We start from the raw sequence: 18,543 nt of genomic DNA, 5'->3' as shown, positions 1-18,543 counted from the left end.
CGATAACTGCTAAATTGCGTGATAAGTAGAAATTTGCATTTCATTGTGATGGTCTGTTGATAAATAGGATGAACGCTGCTCACTGGAACATGTGTAACTCACCTAGTCACATTTGTATTTTTCAGTCATGTTCAGCATGTTTAATAGAGTTATTTAGCAGTTCAATGTATACAGCCGAAGAAACTAACTGTTTTAGACAACTAGTTCTTATAAGCATAACATAGTGAAACCCTTAAAAATGGCAAAAGTCTACTTGTCTTTAAGATGCCTTGACTATTGGGCAGTTTGGCACTGACAACAGGACTAGTGTCAGTTTCTACCGCTGTGTATATGATGGAATAGGAAGTTGGGATGGTTTTGAACTTTTGTCTGAATTTTACCAAAGTGTCACCCTTTGTTTTTGGAACCTTACCATGGAACCTTGTACGACATCTCAGGGATATCTCTTGCAGTTTAACGCTTTTATCATATTAGCGAATGTTTTAGTTGCCGTGGGAATTCTTGACACTTAGGTCAGTCATGTTACGGGCCAAGGTCAGTCTCAAGGTCATTACCTAAAAATGCTTTGTTTGCTGCCCAGCTCCAGAAGTATAACAGGGTTAGAAACTAACAGCTTTTGTCCACTAGTCCTTATAATAACATATAGCAAAACCCTTAGAATGAGCTCATTTCTACTAGTCATTAGGATACCTTTACTATTGGGCAGTTTGGTAAGGACTACAGGACTAGTGCCAATTTCTAACGCTGTATAAGCTGTGTGGGCTAATGACACTTTGCCACATGTTCTCCTTAGGGTTGGGCCGAGATGGGAAAAGGTTGTGAATGATCTTCCTACAAGGTCACAGCGAAGTCATTCAAAAGGGATGCTACTGTTTTCGCTAAAGTAGCTTTTACTGCAGATATTTTTGAAGCCTTGTGCATGTAGTGGTTATGTTATTAATTATTGTTTGTAATGTCCATCACTTATTTGACTGGTCCAGGCTAGAGTATTTGTGGCCTGTGTTAATACCGTGTCATTGATCCCAATTGCCTGCATCGATGCTCATGATATTAATCACTGGATTGTCTGGTCCAGGCTAGAGTATTTGTGGCCTGTGTTAATACCGTGTCATCGATCCCAAATGCGTGCATCGATGCTCATGATATTAACCACTGGATTGTCTGGTCAAGACTCGATTATTTACAGACAGCTGTCATATAGCTGGAATTTATGAGTGCGGCATTAGACAACAAACCAACCATCCAGCCATGAGGATATTGTTGGACATGCTGAGTGGCATTAACAAACAAAGAGATGCAGAACTCGCCTATCAAATTATGCCACATAGCTCATCAGACAAAAAATATCACAAGAATAAAATTAATTTGACTGTTCTTTGATTTCATGATCAGAAATCATTTCGCTGATCATACTGTTTACGAGTACATGAATTGGTTGTTGGGAAAATACTTCGAGTCTGTTACGAACGTTCTTGTTGAACACTGGAGCACATTATAAGAAACTATTTCATTCCACAATACCACGACAATCACAGCTAGTTGTGTAATTGTTACCATGGCAACTGATCAATTTCCAGGCGTAATCATGTTAGATGTCTATGTTTTAGGTTAACACGGTGAAGGAAGATAGGAGGTTTAATCATGTCAGAATAATCTGGGTCTGGACTAACACGATTATAAGCTCCTCACACTGACAGCCTGTGTGACCCTGCTGCAAATCACAGACTTGTCAGCTCTGTAGTTATTTTGGTTCAGTGACTGTTATTTCTAAAAGAAGGATTCAATTCAACGTACTTAGTGCACAAAAAACTGAAATAAGATTTTCTCCCTTCTTGTTTATGTGGGTGTCACGATTTTTTAGAACTCTTTTGAACAGTTCAAAATGAATTATTTGATATCCTTGATTGGTTAGGGAAAACATATATTTATACCAAAATAATTAAATCCTACACTGATAGAAAATGACTTTTTAGCAATAATCTAAATTCTAATTCAAACAGGATATTCTGAGGATTGTGTTCAGTCTTTTCAATAAGGAAATGAAACTTGTTATTGCATAGGGCTGTGTATTGACCTGGATTTTGTATTGCAATATATTGCCATACTTTAATCTGTATTGCAATACGTATAGCAATATATTGCCATACTTTTACATGTATTGCGATACGTATTGCAATATATTGCCATACTTTAACCTGTCTTGCGATACGTATTGCAAGATATTGCCATACTTTAATCTGTATTGCGATACGTATAGCAATATATTGCCATACTTTAACCTGTACTGCGATATGTTTTGCAATATATTGCCATACTTTAATCTGTATTGCGATACGTATTGTAATATATTGCCATACTTTAACCTGTACTGCGATATGTATTGCAATATATTGCCATACTTAAACCTGTATTGCGATATGTATTGCAATATATTGCCATACTTTAACCTGTATTGCGATACATATAGCAATATATTGCCATACTTTAACCTGTATTGCGATATGTATTGCAAGACTTTGCCATACCTTAACCTGTATTGCGATATGTATTGCAATATATTGCCATACTTTAACCTGTATTGCGATATGTATTGCAATATATTGCCATACTTTAACCTGTATTGCGATACGTATAGCAATATATTACCATACTTTAACCTGTATTGCGATACATATTGCAATACACAGCCAATTTACATTTACATTAGCCTTGGCTCGCTTATTTGGGACGATCTCAAAATCATCTGCCATTTTGTATCCCAGCAATGATCAAGGGAGATAATATGGTCACATGACAGCGCAAGCTCTTTCCTAGCGCGTGACACCTTGCTCTTGGTATAGAGAGCTCTGCGAACGGGCTATCGCTGTGAGGAGCTTAATAGTCGTGATGTGTTGATTAGGAACGCATAAATGTACTTATTCATATTTGCCCCAATATATTGCTACATTTACAAACACATCTCAACACATATTGCTGAAGATTTTCACCACTATATACCGGTGTACCGGTAATACCGCACACCCTTATTACTGCAGGACTAAGTACAGGAGGTGCTGAATCATTGATTGGTCATCAGATGCTAAGGCAAGATTTGAAATTGCTGAAGATAGATTTATTTTTCAAATTTCTACAGGGGCAGTGGTCGGGTAACCTTGTGGTTAAAGCGTTCCCTTGTCACGCTGAAGACCCAGGTTCGATTCGACAAGGTTACAATGTGTGAAGCCCATTTCTGGTGTCCCCCGCTGTGATATTGCTGGAATATTGCTAAATCAGCGTAATAACTCACTTATATTTCCACATATACTACTTAAAAAGGTTAAAGATGACTCAATTCTGTTATATACTATTGCTATAGTTACAATGTCATGGAACGTCTTTTGAAGGGAATCATGTCCCACTGGGACAGGAACTTGTCAGTGAAATTGTCGGACAAAGTATTCAGTCATAAACATTATTTTAGGAAATGTACTTGATCACAGCCCGGCACTTTTCTCAGACACAGGATTTAGTTGTGACAAATTTCCTACACATTTTCAGGAAACAGTGTATATCTGGTGTGTGCATGATTCTAACTTTATCCTAACTCCCACGCAGCATGGACAGATAGTTGAGTCACACTGATGCAGGATCTTGTCGCCTCAGTGAAGAAGGTACTAGGACATTGTAACTATGGAAAGGCCTGTTATTTATTATTTGTTGGTTTTACCAGATGTTTACCGGTAATATTAGCCTTGGACTGGTAATTCATGTGACTGTCAGACCCTGTGGACAGGCAAATAGAGTACCATATAAATCTTTGTTGTTAACATGGTTTAACTAAACATCAGCGCTATTCATATGAATATATTTTTGAAATGAAGTCAGCTTGTCTGTTACCTTTAGGGTTTCTCCTTGTCTATTTTTAGTGCAAGTAAATTACCTTTCACTTTGCTTGAGGTTAAAAATATAAATTGGTGCGACTCAGTCTCGAAATACTCAAAACAACAAAGAGAGAAATTGTGACTGGGCTTGTGTGAATGATATGTAGATCTAACTAAGTTAGTTCAGAGATGACGTCATTGCGTTGAACATTATGTAGACTGGTAATGTTAAGAAGCCAGAAGAAACACTGTGGAATAATCGCTGATATAGACCCAGATACAATATATCCAATACAGCCCTTGTGAGTCTCTAATGTTTGGCGAGTCTGGATTACTGCAGTATCTGCAAATGAAGAGAGTCTCTGGGCTTCTTTTTATTTTATTTTCATTAAGATAATTTAACAACTGTTTTTTTTTTTCAGTAAGATATGTTCATTTCAGAGACTAGATGTTAGTCTAACTGTAGCATAGCTGTTCGTGTTGTAATTTTTTTTTAGTGAGAATGGTACAATATTCTTTATCACATGTAACACTGAGCTAGTTGTACAGAAATGCCTTCACTCTTGCTCATGGAGGCCAGTGGTGCCATGGAAAAACCCTCACTATAACAACATCTCTGTCACCTCAAAGTAGTTGATTGTAGAATTTACACAATGAATGAGAAACTGGAGAGGGTGTTATGTAATATTGGGTGTTGTGTAATATTGGGTGTTACAAGCTGGGATGTCATGTTATGCTGAGGGTAGGGGTTCTCCCCTGAGTGCTGTATAATGAGGTACTGAGGCCAGTCAGCCATGTGTTATGAGCTTGTATATCAGGACTGGTGTTTATGAATGAGATCATGGTGCATCCTGGGATGTGAGGGATGCAGGGGCACACCTAAGTGCCTGAGTATTTATGTTATGTGAAGACACATTGCGGAAACTGAAACTGACAATTACCGGGTAGTTATTATTGGTCAGAGTAGAGTGGATATATTTTTCTTATGCTATTGTTTGTTGATATGTTTTGTTTTTGTTTGTTTGTTGTTAAACGCCGCATTCAGCAATATTCCAGCTATATGATGGCGGTCTCTAAATAATCGAGTCTGGACCAGACAATCCAGTGATTGATATCATAAGCATCGCAATTTGGATTCGTTGACATGCATCAACCCAGTCAGCGAGTCTGACCACCTATCTTGTTAGTCACCTCTTACGACAGGCATCACAGTTACAATTAGGCATACTTTACATATTGAACCACGATGTACAGTTAGTTTGAGAATGGAGAAAGAATTAAGAACTGAGTGTAGATGTGAAACTGGGTTAGAATTGGTCTTCAGCAACCAATGCTTGTCGTAAGAGGTGACTAACTGGATCGGATGGTCAGATTCGCTGACTGGGTTGATGCATGTCCTCGTATCCCAATTGCGTAGATCGATGCTCATGATGTCAATCACTGGATTTTCTTGTCCCGACTCGAATGCCATGATCATGTAGCTGTGATATTGCTGAATGCGGGGTTAAATAAAAAACAAACATGACCACAGAAAGTCACCTGAAAAGTTAGACATAATACCATATTTACGTTTTCTCTACTCATGTTAAAAGGAGGGACGACCCCCGACTCCTCCCCCAACAAAACAAACGCACGCAAACAGGCGGAATGAATAGTTGTTTACATCATAGAGCACTGGTTACTCCTGGACAGGACTACTCCTTGAATCATGTAAAATTACTGATGCAGTATTTGGGTCACCTGGTCACTCATCCAGGCTGATTATGTACACTCTGAATATTTTGTCCGATAAGTAATTACATCCTTCTAATGTACTCTTTTTGTTGCCAGGCAGCCGAGCCCAGCAGAACAACCCATGTTTGAGGGATTATGCACAGAAGTCCTGCGGAGCCTGTATTGCCACTGGAGCGGAATGTGGCTGGTGTCTGGAGGAGGTATGATGATGATGATGATGATGATGATGATGATGATTCAAATTAACAAAAGCATTCTTCTGCGCGCTTCTAACATTTGGAATGCTTTCAAATAAGATTATTATGATGACATAACTTTCAACTTCAAAATATTTTTTCTGTTTATAAAACATTAAGAATGCTGTGTAAACAACACTTTTTTATTTTTTGAACCTTTTACAGGACTTTGACAAAGATAATCGTGCACGATGTGACAAGTTTGAAAATCTGGCTGATGCAGGGGGATGTGATCCCTCCAGTATTATCTTCCCTGCCGATGGAACTTTTCCTGTGAAGGTAAGGCAGCACTCTCTTTAGTTCTTTCTTTGAGGGGCGGTGGGTAGCCTAGTGGTTAAAGTGTTTGCTCATCATGCCGAAGACCCGGGTTCGATTCCCGACATGGGTACAATGTGTGAAGCCCATTTCTGGTGTACCCTGCCGTGATATTGTTATAATATTGCTAAAGGCAACTTAAAACCATATTCACTCACTCCCTCTATGTTCGAAGCCAAAAGCCACAGTCATAAAATGAAATGACAATAGTTTAGATTTATGAATTTTGATTATTCACAATGCTTTATTTTCATTAATTCAGGATTTTAACGTACAAGATGGTCTTCGGCCGGAAGATGCTGTGCAGATCCAGCCCCAGGAAGTGCGCTTCAAAATCAGACCAAGTGAGTCTTGTTCATTATTGTTTCACTTCCTGAACCAAGTTTGTTTTACGTTTAGGGCGAGGGTGGTGGGGCTGGTTAGTTCATACATCACGCTAAAGACCAGACCTCGATTCCATATATGGGTACAATAATAGCGGTGTAAAACCAATCTCGCTCACTCACGTCATTTGGGACGTGGGTTCCCAATAGTCTCAGTAGTTCATGGCATGGGGTCAGTGTTACTGTCCCTGCTGTACACTGGATCTTGACTGATAAATAATGACTTGGAGCGGTTATTTTTAGAGCTGTCGGTTTCTGTATCCGATAGGTGTATTTGATCCCTACACTATACATTGTTCCAGTTAACTGAAATGTTGTTTGTGGATCACACAAAACATCTTGGGCCGATTTGCTTTCAATCGGGTAGTGGGGGCCTGCATATCCCAGTCGTCTAAGGTTCCGTAATTTGCATTACACAACTGGGCCAGGGGTCACATGATTCAAGACCATTGAAACTTGCAAATATCAGAATCTTTCATAATTTGTTTGGGGTAAACAGTACCCTTACTTGATGAGCTTGCAAAGGGTCAAAATGAGACTGACCGACAAAACCCACCGGAAACATTGTTATTCCCAGTGCATCACAGAGTTGTGTCCCTTAGCATGCCAGAATCTGCAGGTCATGGTTTCAAACTCACCTCAAACACTGAATTCAGATGTTCAGTCGATTTCAGGCACAGGCTTATTACTGTTCACAAAAATTTCTCAAGATGTGAAACATTTGACACATCATACCTTGTAGTGGCAGTACAAGTGAACTGCAGTCAGTAGGACGTGCCAACTGGTCTCGATTGAGTTCTATGAAGCAGTCACATTTCCCACTCTTACACGCAAATCAATTTATAGAACGGTAACGACAGACTACCAATTTGACTCTTTAGAGTAATTTTGATGATTCAGTTTGTTGTTATGAATGACCTTGACCTTTGTAGACAAGCCAATGAGGATCCCCATCACGTTCCGACAAGCCAAGAATTACCCCGTTGATCTATACTACCTCATGGACCTCTCAAACTCCATGGAGGACGACAAGCTCAAGCTGGCCGAACTCGGCAACCGTATTGGTCAGTATTTTCACTTTCAACCTGCCTGTGTATGTGTTAGAGAGAGATTTGCAGACTAGATCCCCAGTTCCCCATGCTCAACATCCTGTGTGTGTTGGAGGGACTTGGCCAGACAAGATCTCTAGCACCCCGTGCTCGACATCTGTGTTTTTTCCCCTTTGTCAACAAGTGCCTCGTACTGACACTAGTGAATGTTGGTATTCTGAAAACAGCAGAGATGTGGAAGACAGTAGATACTATTTGTTATTAACCTGTGCTTTTTCTTGCAGCTGATGAAATGTCAGAAATCACCAAGAACTTCCGTCTTGGCTTTGGGTCCTTTGTGGACAAAGTGGTCATGCCCTATGTCAGTACGGTTCCCGAGAAGTAAGTTAACTTCCTAGCACCCATGTTTGTCTCAAAATCAATTACCATATTCAATGTAATAAACTCCCCACTCTAAGTAACGCCCACGGCGATTTTTGCTAAAAAATTGGCTAGTGAACAATCCTAATTAGCACCCCTTCCAATTAACAATGTACACAAGACTTATTTATTCGTGTATAATACGCACTCGTGTGTTATATGCACCCTTAATTATGGGCAATTAAATCCTAGAAAAATATATCTGTCGTGTGTAATACGCACAGACTTTTCTTTTGTATCATTTCAGGCTGTCAGCATAAACCACAAAATTTATGATCTTGCAACTCTGGATTATTTTTCACCAAAATTTTATTATAATAAGAGCCCCCATTTCTAATTTTGAGAGCTACCTGGGCGCTTATTTCCGTCGAATTCGGTGATCAGGGCTTATTGATGCAAACCACAATCACTAGATAAAGCGGAACCTTCTACATCTGATTCTTGAATCTGTAGTTTGCTTTCTACATACTGAAGGTGATATACAAGGGACTTTCTAGAATGTAAAGCAAGGATAAGCAGTCATGATTTAAAGTGAGCTTTTGAATCAATCTCATTTAAGGAAGATCTTTTCTTCGGCTATGATACTTCTCTCTTTAAAGTTGGGACGACCCTTCTTAGGGGGTCAAGTCAGGGTAACCCTGAGCAATGCCTCCCTTCTAAATGGGGGATGTTTTGGTTCTTGAACCAATCAAATGTCAGCTTTCCAAGACGATTCAGCTTCATTTGTTGCCATAATTATTTGGATATTTCCGTCTTAACAAAAGAACACACATCACAAATACCCTTTCGATAGTACACACTTCTTGGAGGAGATGCTATGGCTCTTACACTCGGGGTAGAATAGGTCTTCAGCAACCCTTGCTTGCAGTAACAGGCGACTGTGCTTGTCGTAAAAGGCGACTTACAGGATCGGGTGGTCAGGCACATTGACTTGGTTGATACATGTCATCAAATCCCAATTCATGATGTCAATCACTGGATTGTCTATTCCGGATTCGATTATTTACAGATGCTGTCATATGGCTAGAATATTGCCGAGTGCGACGTTAAACAACAAACAAACAAATCTTACAAATGACAGGGTGTGTAATATGTCCACATGTAATGGACACAGAAATCAGGTATTTTGGTCAGGAGGGTCTGTCATATCTTTACACGGATATAGTTTTTTTAATTTGATTCAGAAAACCAATCCTGAATTGAAGATATGAAGGGAATACACCGGACACAAACATTTAGCTCCATCACCTATTTTGTGGATATGACACATATTAATAGAACAGAGCTGTAAACATTGTTCTACAATGCGGCCATGTGTCCCCTACGCGTTTCCATCAGGAAATGTTCAACAGACTTACAAGGAAATGAACAATAGACCAACAAATGTTTTTTGACTGCAGGTTAAACATGCCGTGTCGGATGCGGAACGGACAACCTTGTGAGTCTCCATACGGCTTCAAGAACCAGCTGCGTCTTGACCTTGACACTACACTCTTCGCAGTAGGTATTTTGAAGTTACTTAGGGGTCTAGGGGGGCGGGTCCAAGGACAATCTACTTGTCTAGGGGGGCATCCAAGTAAAATCTTCTGTGGTCTAGGGGACATCCAAGTAAAATCTTCTATGGTCTAAGGGGCATCCATGGAAGATCTACTTGTCTAGGGGTCATCCAAGGAAGATCTTCTATGGTCTAGGGGGGCATCCAAGTAAAACCTTCTATGGTCTAGGGGGCCATCCAAGGAATATCTATGGTCTAAGGGACATCCAAGGAAGATTTACTTTGGTCTAGGGAGCATCCAAGGAAGATCTTCTATGGTCTAGGGGGGCATCCAAGGAAGATCTACTATAGTCTAGAGAGTCTTCCAAGGAAGATCTATGGTCTAGGGGGCATCCAAGGAAAATATACTATGGCCTATGGGGCATCCAAGGAAGATCTTCTATGGTCTAGGGAGGTTCCAAGTAAGATCTACTATGGTCTAAGGGGGATCTATGGTCTAGTTAGGCATCTAAGGAAGATCTACTATGGTCGAGGGGCATCAAAGGAAGATCTATTGTCTAGTTAGGCTTCAATAAAAGATCTACTATGGCCTGGGGGGGAATTCAAGGAAAATCTACTTTGGTTTAGGAGGACATCCAAGGAAGATCTACTATGGTCTAGGGGGCATCCAAAGAAAATCTACTTTGGTCTATTCTAATACCCCAAAAATTCAGTGAAAGTTAGTTGACCCTTGTTGAAAGTTGGCCAATATTTTATCATACATAGACATACAAAATCAGTATTCTTTTGTTGAAAATGCTTTGGGAGATGTCTTGACACACTTTCATTTTTTCAGCAACAAGTACGAGCTGCTAATGTGTCTGGTAACCTTGACGCCCCAGAGGGAGGTTTTGATGCCATCATGCAGGCTGTTGCTTGTGATGTAAGTTACCCCCTGTCATCTCGGATGATTACCCGAAAATTATAGCCTCAAAAATATATTTTCCAATTTGAATTATGTATAAACATAAAGATGACAATCATAACGATCACTATGATTACCAGTTAAAGAGAAGTTTAATATTTTGAATAAGATTATATTTTATATCAACATGGTTACGGCATTTCGAGATTTTCCCTAGGACTAAATTATCAGGATTTTCACGTGTGTAATGAAGATATTTATTAAGTGTTATTTGCTGATATGTTGTTAAACACTTTTGAATAACTTATCAGCATTCACTATATACATGACATAGGGTTGGTATGAATTAGTTACAGCCAAACCCTGTTGTTTCAAAATCATAGTCCTACTCTATTTATTACTAGTTTGAACCAAGATGTGCTGAACTGGATGTGTCAAATTCCTGGTTGTCCCAAACTCAATTCATAGTCCCAAGAGTTTTAACATATGAAAACCTTTACGTGCACAATGTTGTACATTTGCATTCTGTTGTGGGATGGATAGATCAGACGGTAATAAAGTCAAGTCGTTTGTGTCGAACCACGACTATGTCAAACTATTTATCTGCTTCCTCCAGGAGTTAGAGACAATGGGGTTCAGCTGTATTAAATATTCGGCCTGACACACTTCCCTCGTGGATTTATTATTGATAAATGGTTCATCATTGAAGTTTTTGATATTAAATAATGTCAAATAATTAAAGAGATTATACTGCATTCTTTCTTTGGGCAGTCGATTAGCCTAGTGGTTAAAGCATTCACACATCATGCCGAAAACCTGGGTTTGATTCCCGCCATGATATTGCTGTAATATTGTCAAAAGCGGCGTAAAACCTCACTCACTCACTTTCATATTTCTTGGCCTAAATATGATATATATATCAATATATTCTATCTGTTGTTCATTTTGCCTGAAATAATAATGAGATTGTGTTTCAGATTATTCACTATGGTATATTCTATATACAGCACACTTTGTCTTTACGAACACTGGTCTTAGTTAAGCTACACAGTAATAGACTGATGAACATTGTGTTTCTTTGTACAACACTGTTCAGTTGGTCCTTGTGACTATCACCCTGTAGCCTTCATTGGTTTGCTAGTGTGGCCCTCCTTGTCTAAGCTTCTGTTCCGCACTCTGCAAACCCCAGTTTCATCTGAGCGAATTTAAGATATTTCACCGGGAAACAAACAGATGATAATATAGAATAAACTAGTATTTTGTTTCCATTTTCTATGCCATGTTGCGTTGCCAAGTCTGAGACCCATGAAGATTCTGGGTTAGAATAAGTCTTCAGCAACCCATGCTTGTTGTAAGAGGCGACTAACAAGATTGGATGGTCAGGCTCACTGACCTGGTTGATGCATATCATCCTATCCCATTTGGGTAGATTGATTATCATGATGTGTCAATCACTGGATTGTCTGGTCCAAACTTGTTTATTTATAGATTTTCGTCTTATTGCTGGAATATTGTTGAATACGGCATTAAACAACTGACAAAACCTCTCAGATAAGGATCACATCATTGCAGATCTTATCTAATCTCACTGGCTAGACAGACTACCGTAAACCATGGAATAAACTCAGGGCCAACGGAAGCCTTGATAGAAATAATTGCCGGGTCAAATACTTACAGACTGCCGTCATATGGCTGCAATATTGCTGAGTGTGGCGTGTACAGCTAAGAAACAAAGTAAAATATTCGGATCAGGTGGTTACAGTGTGTGGCATTAGAAGCAACAATGGTCAGGCTCTGTGCATTGAGCTGATAGCGTGTCGTTGTACCCCAACTCATAATATCAATGGTCCAGATTGATTATTTACAGGCTACTGTTATATAGCTGGAATAGGTGTTAAACAACAAAGAAACACAAACAAACCAAAGTCCAAAAAAATATGAGGACAAGAAGGAAAGGCATTTCTTATAACACGAGCAGCGTAAAACCAAACACACACACTCACTCACTCACACTATATGTGTAAATATTATTATCCATAATACCTGTGTGACTGCACTATTGAAACTTTAAAGAGAGGATATTTATGATTGTGAAAGTGTTTGAATGACAATATCCGTGTTGACAACACTCTGTCTTATTGAAGGAAAGTATAGGCTGGCGAGATGTATCCCGTAGAATGTTGCTATTCTCGACTGACGCGGGTTTCCATTACGCGGGCGACGGGAAGGTTTGTTCTGCTAGGATGAATGTGAATGGTTACACTGTCACCTTGCGTGGTTCTTCTCTCCGTCTTATTTCTTCACTATTGCTTTGCCTTTATTTCTGTATGTAGAACTTGCTTTTTTCACTTTTTGTTTATTCTTCTAACATGACATCCAGCGTCTGTCTGTGGACTGTGGCAGAAGAAAGGACAAAAGTATTCACAGCAGTCGGGTGAAATGGGTTTTATCAAAAATGAGGAATGAGAAAGCCCTGGGTCACAACATAAAATGAGAATATCTTTTAGTTTCATATATTGTTTAAGTTGACTGCAGATTATGTTATACTTTGGTAAACAAATAAGACACCAAAATAAGTCTGTTGGAATTTCTATGTTTGAAATAAACTACTTCTGTAGCTCTTTGTTTCTGAAGAAGTAAAAATGCTGCGATATGACTGGAATACTGTTAAAAGCGTCATTAACCCCGACTCACTCACTCACTCACTTAAGAAGTAAATTTCAATTGTTTTGTAGCCTAGAGTTTTGACATTGAATTTAAATCTCTTCATGAAAACCATGTGTAAGTTTACTGTATTTCAAAAGTTACGATGACAACAACTCATAAAATGTCATTTCTCAAGTTTGAATTATAATCATGATAAACATATTGAACCGTCATTTCTCCGTGTTGAGCCCAGTGAATGGTTGTGATTACGCTGTCCCAGCAGCTGCCTCTGTGGCCACAGACAGACGGTGGTTTCCTTGCCCTCTTCATCAACTCTGTTCTCTGCATCATGTCGTAACCATGTGCCTGATTTCAGTCATCTATTGGTTGGAGAAACCAGTCTCGAAGAATGATCATCTTTTCCACCGACTCCGGCTTTCATTACGCAGGGGACGGCAAGGTCCGTGGAGCCTCTGTGGCTCCCCTGGAGCCTCTTTGGCTCCCTTTTAGTCTGAAGAGTGTAATTTGATATCCCAGCACCACACATGGCTTTTTCAATATTATGTTAATTTTCATCCCCAAAAATAATTTTGACAGAATAAAAAATGGATTTTTGGTTTAAAAAAAGGTGAAATGCTTCTGCTGTTTAACCCACTGTCTGGTCTTTCTGTTCTGGATTTTAAACCAAGGACAGGTAACTCTAATTTGCCACCCAAAGTGAAACCGTACCTTGGGAGTATAGTGTCCAGGTGCGCTTAACACAGTTTAAGCCATTAAAGTTATTCTGGAAAAAAAAGATTAAGACCAAAAAAACCTGGCAGAAACAGACTTTTTGGGATGGGACCTCATCAAGTATTTATTGATTAATGCTCTTTGTGATAGTAGTTTGAAAATTAAAGCAGATGCTTGTGAACTGTTTGGTTTCAGTATTACAGAGAGCAGTAGAGCCAGTGTGCATCAGCTGTATGGGATGGTTGTTCATTGTGTGGTGTGGGGTATCACTCTTACACTCCTGGACTTGGGTTCTAGTTAGTTACGTTTAACCTTAAATTTATTCCTTTAATGTTTTCTAAGATATTTTGCCAGAATTTAGAACAGTTGAGACAAGGACACTGAGACATTTTGGGTGTTGACATCAGGTATGCCAGGGAACTGATACCAAGCCAAGGACCTGTAAAAGGCGACTAAGCTTGTTGTAACAGGCGACTAACGGGATCGGGTGGCCAGACTCGCTGACTTAGTTGATGCCTTCCATCTAATCCCAATTGCAGGGATTGATGCTCATGATGTCAATCACTGAATTGTCTGGTTCAGACTTGAGTGTTTACAGACCTCCATAATATATCTGGAATATTGCTGAGTGTGTCATTAAACAAAAAACAAACAAACCAAGTAAAAATAACTTCTTGTTTGGAATGTTGATTCTTCAAATGCTGTTTCTGTTTCTAAATTGTAACAGTCTGTGGAATTGCTGAAATTTTTAAAAAGGTTGTGTTTGAAAAGAAAACATGACAACAGCTTGTTCTCAGAAAACAATGTGATTTGCAAATAAATGCTATAAATTAGTGAAAGGGTTTAGGATTTTTGATAGAAAATAAGATGACAAATGGCAAGAGGCAGATCCAGGGCTCTGGTCTAAATTAAACCCTCCCCCTTCTCCCAACCCCGACCCCTGAAGTGGATTTGCTTCCTGACCCCCCTTGCAGCACCCAGGGTCTGCCTCTCAATTTGTCTGCACGAGAGCTGTAGAAAGTGGATGTTGAGTGCCCTGTGTGGTTTCCTAGCAACCTATGCTGGTCGTGGGGCAGTTTGGTAGCCTAGTGGTTAAAGCGTTCGCTCGTCACGCCGAAGACCCGGGTTCGATTCCCGACATGGGTACAATGTGTTAAGCCCATTTCTGGTGTCCCCCGCCGTGATATTGCTGGAATATACTCAGTCAGTCAGCTATGCTGGTCGTAGGGGGCGACAGAATAGATGAGGTGCTCAAGCTCAGTGACTTGGTTGACCGCATGTACCCTGACGATGTGGATCGTTACCCACATTATCGATCACTGGATTGTCTGGTCCAGACTGGAAATGTGGGTGAAATATTCCTGAGTGAGGCGTTAAACAAAAAAATCCAACAAAAGCATACAGGTCAATGCATACAGTGCCTAGAATCACCATACATGGGAATAATTGTAGCCAAAGATGAAAATTGTTACCGTTTTTCTTTCCTCCTTGATGTTGAATGTTTCTGCTTTAGAAGCATGCTCTCCAGGACATTTCTAAAACTAGACTTTCCAAGATATTCACTGCTTTAACTAACAAGATGTAGTCTGGGGTTGCATGGTAGTTGAGTTATTGCATGTTACCTTGGCTTCTCTCATAAAACTAGTATTGTCTTGACTTTGAGGGCAATATGAGTGGTATCTGTACCTAACAGACTATTTCACCATGCCTTTGCCTCAAGCAACTTTCATATGTAGCTGTCAGTGTTTTGGGGGAATCTGTTTTATAGCAGCTGAGTTTTGACCACGATGATAAGGTCACAGTGGCAGATGTGTGTGGCTAGTTCTAGGGTCGGTGAGGGCGGGGAAGGGTAGACTAGTGGTTAAAGTGTTTGCTTGTCACCATTAAGGCATGGGTTTGATTTTCCCGGATGAATATAATGTGTGAAACTCATGTCTGCGGGTGTGCCCTGCTGTGATATTGCTGGCGTAAAACCATACTCACTCACTCACCCTTGGATTGGTAACCGAGGGAGACATGATATATCACCGCTGTGACCCGGTTCTCTCTTCTTACCTCAGGGTGTGGGTCGAGGCTTACATTGTCAAGCACTGGTTTGTTTGCTCCAAGTCCAACCAGACCCACTTCCTCACAGAAGTAGCAGCAGTTGGTCACTGCTGGTTGCTGTGTGGAGTTGCATCCATTAGGTGTATCAGGATCGTGTGATTCTTGGTTTGTCGGGACTATATACTGCTCAAGAGTTTCACCATCACTTGATGATTTTCTCTTTCATGAGGCCACGGGATAACTGATGTACTTACTCGTCAGAGACCTGTGAAGATCCGGGGTAGAATAGGTCTTCAGCAGCCCATGCTTGCCGTAAAAGGCGACTAGGCTTGTCGTAAGAGGAGACTAACGGAACCGGGTGGTAAGGCTCGCTAATTTGGTTGATGCATGTCATTGTATCCCAATTGAGTAGATTGATGCTCATGATGTCAATGACTGGATCGTGTGGTCCAGACTCGATTATTTTCACACCTCCGTCATATAGCTGGAATAAAAAACAGACAGACAAAAACAAAACTTACTCGTCCGAGCATTACATGTATTAAACAATCTCACTCACTGTTACAAATGTGATTTGGCTGACTCGGCAATAAATCACCAGTTACTCCCCTTTATTTAGTTAACAGCTACATTAAAATGTTGCTTGATGCAAAGGTTGAATGTAAAATCATATGCTATTCTTCATTGCTAGGGTGGGCTAGTTCTCTATCTATAACAGATATCTAGCCTTAAGTAACATGTTATATAATTTACTTGCCTATACATTTCTATGTGATGGGTTTGGAATTCAAAAACTTCTTGAGAAAGGAAAATGTTGTTTGACAAATCTGTCAATGTTAACGACGATCTGATCTTTTTTATGTATAATGTATATTCTTTCCTTAAAGTATGATGGCCTGATGGCAAGTCTCCCACCAGAAATATGCTTTTGAAATGACCACATTAGCTATTGATATATCCCATCTGTAAAAGGTAAATTCTGTTTAGATTGATGATAGAAGATTAGATTGTGGATTTAGACTCGTATGTCTACTGCTGTTATTTGTCACCCTATATGCAAGAGTTATAGTATCATGTTTTGGTTGTTCAGCTTGGTGGTATTGTGAAGCCGAATGATGGACTCTGTCACATGGACTCCTACGGAGTCTACACCGAGAGCTCCAACCAGGTGCGTGCTTCGATTAATTGGGGTGCTGGTCTGAAGGTGGGGAGTGATCGGGGAGCTTGTCTCAAGGGGTGAGAATATGGGGGAAGGGGGGGGATCATTTGGGAAGTGGTCTGAAGGGGGATCAGTGGGGAAGTGGTCTGAAGGGGGAGGTGGTCTGAAGGAGGAGGTGGTCTGAAGGAGGTTCAGTGGGGAAGTGGTCTGAAGGGGGGAAATGGTCTGAAGGGTGATCAGTGGGGATGTGGTCTGAAGGGGGATCAGTGGGGATGTGGTCTGAAGGGGGATCAGTAGAGAGGTGGTCTGAAGGGGGATCAGTGGGGAGGTGGTCTGAAGGGTGATCAGTTGGGAGGTGGTCTGAAGGGGGATCAGTGGGGAGGTGGTCTAAAGGGGGATCAGTGGGGAGGTGGTTTGAAGGGGGATCAGTGGGGAGGTAGTTTGAAGGGGGATCAGTGGGGAGGTGGTCTGGAGGGGGATCAGTGGGGAGGTGGTCTGAAGGGGGATCAGTGGGGAGGTGGTTTGAAGGGTGATCAGTGGGGAGGTGGTCTGAAGGGGGATCAGTTGGGAGGTGGTTTGAAGGGGGATCAAGGGGGAGGTGGTCTGAAGGGGATGGAGAGAGTTCAGCTGAAAGGGTTTAAGGTTTGTTGGGTTAGAAGGCCTGATCAGAAATTGGTTAGTCAAGTTAAAAACGGTTTAGATGTAGGAAACAGTATTGTTTATTGTTTTGATCAGTTGATATTTGTGCATTTTTCACTCTCAAAACCATCTTTGAAGTCAACTCGTAATGATAAAGCTTTTGAGAGGGTGGTTCAAACGTGAGTATTAATTGACTTCAACTGTACTTAATCCCGGTCTCTTCAGGATTACCCATCAGTCAGTCAGATCTCAGCCAAGATCATCGAGAAGAATGTCAACATTATCTTCGCTGTGACCAAGGACCAGACACCAGTGTATGAGAAACTCGCCACTGCTATTGAAGGCTCTCTAGCCGGAGAACTTGCCAACGACTCCTCAAACATCGTAGATCTCATCAGGGAAAATTACGACGTGAGTTCAGTGTCACCAGATTCACATGTTTTACAGAGTTATGGCCCTTGCCACGTCCTTTTCAACTGAGTGCATAATGTGTGCAATGTGGACAAGTTTTCTCAAAAACTATTTAAATTGGAGAAATGAAATTTTACACACTGCTGTAACTGGTCATGATTTGAAGTTTGTTCTGTTTGACAGTTGGTGTCTTAAAATTTATTTTTTACAGAGTCATGGCCCTTGCACCGTGCTGTTTAACTTAGTGCATACTGCATAAAATGGGGACAAGTTTTCTCAGAAACTACGGAAGTTGCATGTTTGAAAGTTTGCATGCTTATCTAAGAGATACTTGTCAAAGATGTGTTTCGAAATTGGTCCCGGAAATGATATTTTATAGAGTTACAGTGCTTGATCCATGTTATCTTACTTTGTGTTAAGTATCGATCCAGATAAATTGTGATATTTCTGGTGTTCTGAGTTTTGACTTTGTTTTTGTCATTTCTGTCGTTGTAAAAAATTGTTGGAAAATACA

The 18,543-nt window shown here is 40.4% G+C and overlaps 1 protein-coding gene across 1 annotated transcript in view; it reads left to right on the top strand.

Annotated features, from left to right (window-relative positions):
- Positions 1-18,543, top strand: part of LOC139464822 (integrin beta-PS-like) — a 48,947-nt gene that overhangs the window by 10,850 nt on the left and 19,554 nt on the right. The window contains exons 3-12 of the mRNA XM_071246341.1: positions 5,691-5,794; positions 5,996-6,109; positions 6,408-6,489; positions 7,461-7,592; positions 7,862-7,958; positions 9,398-9,497; positions 10,328-10,414; positions 12,541-12,624; positions 16,911-16,988; positions 17,844-18,029. Coding sequence (XP_071102442.1) covers positions 5,691-5,794; positions 5,996-6,109; positions 6,408-6,489; positions 7,461-7,592; positions 7,862-7,958; positions 9,398-9,497; positions 10,328-10,414; positions 12,541-12,624; positions 16,911-16,988; positions 17,844-18,029 — 1,064 coding nt within the window. The remainder of the gene's footprint in view (positions 1-5,690; positions 5,795-5,995; positions 6,110-6,407; positions 6,490-7,460; positions 7,593-7,861; positions 7,959-9,397; positions 9,498-10,327; positions 10,415-12,540; positions 12,625-16,910; positions 16,989-17,843; positions 18,030-18,543) is intronic.

Source organism: Haliotis cracherodii, unplaced genomic scaffold (genome assembly GCF_022045235.1).
Source record: "Haliotis cracherodii isolate W230 unplaced genomic scaffold, xgHalCrac1.p SCAF_17, whole genome shotgun sequence".
NCBI lineage: Eukaryota > Metazoa > Mollusca > Gastropoda > Lepetellida > Haliotidae > Haliotis > Haliotis cracherodii.
Note: the sequence above shows the minus strand (reverse complement) of the source record. Positions and strands in the feature narration are given on the sequence as shown.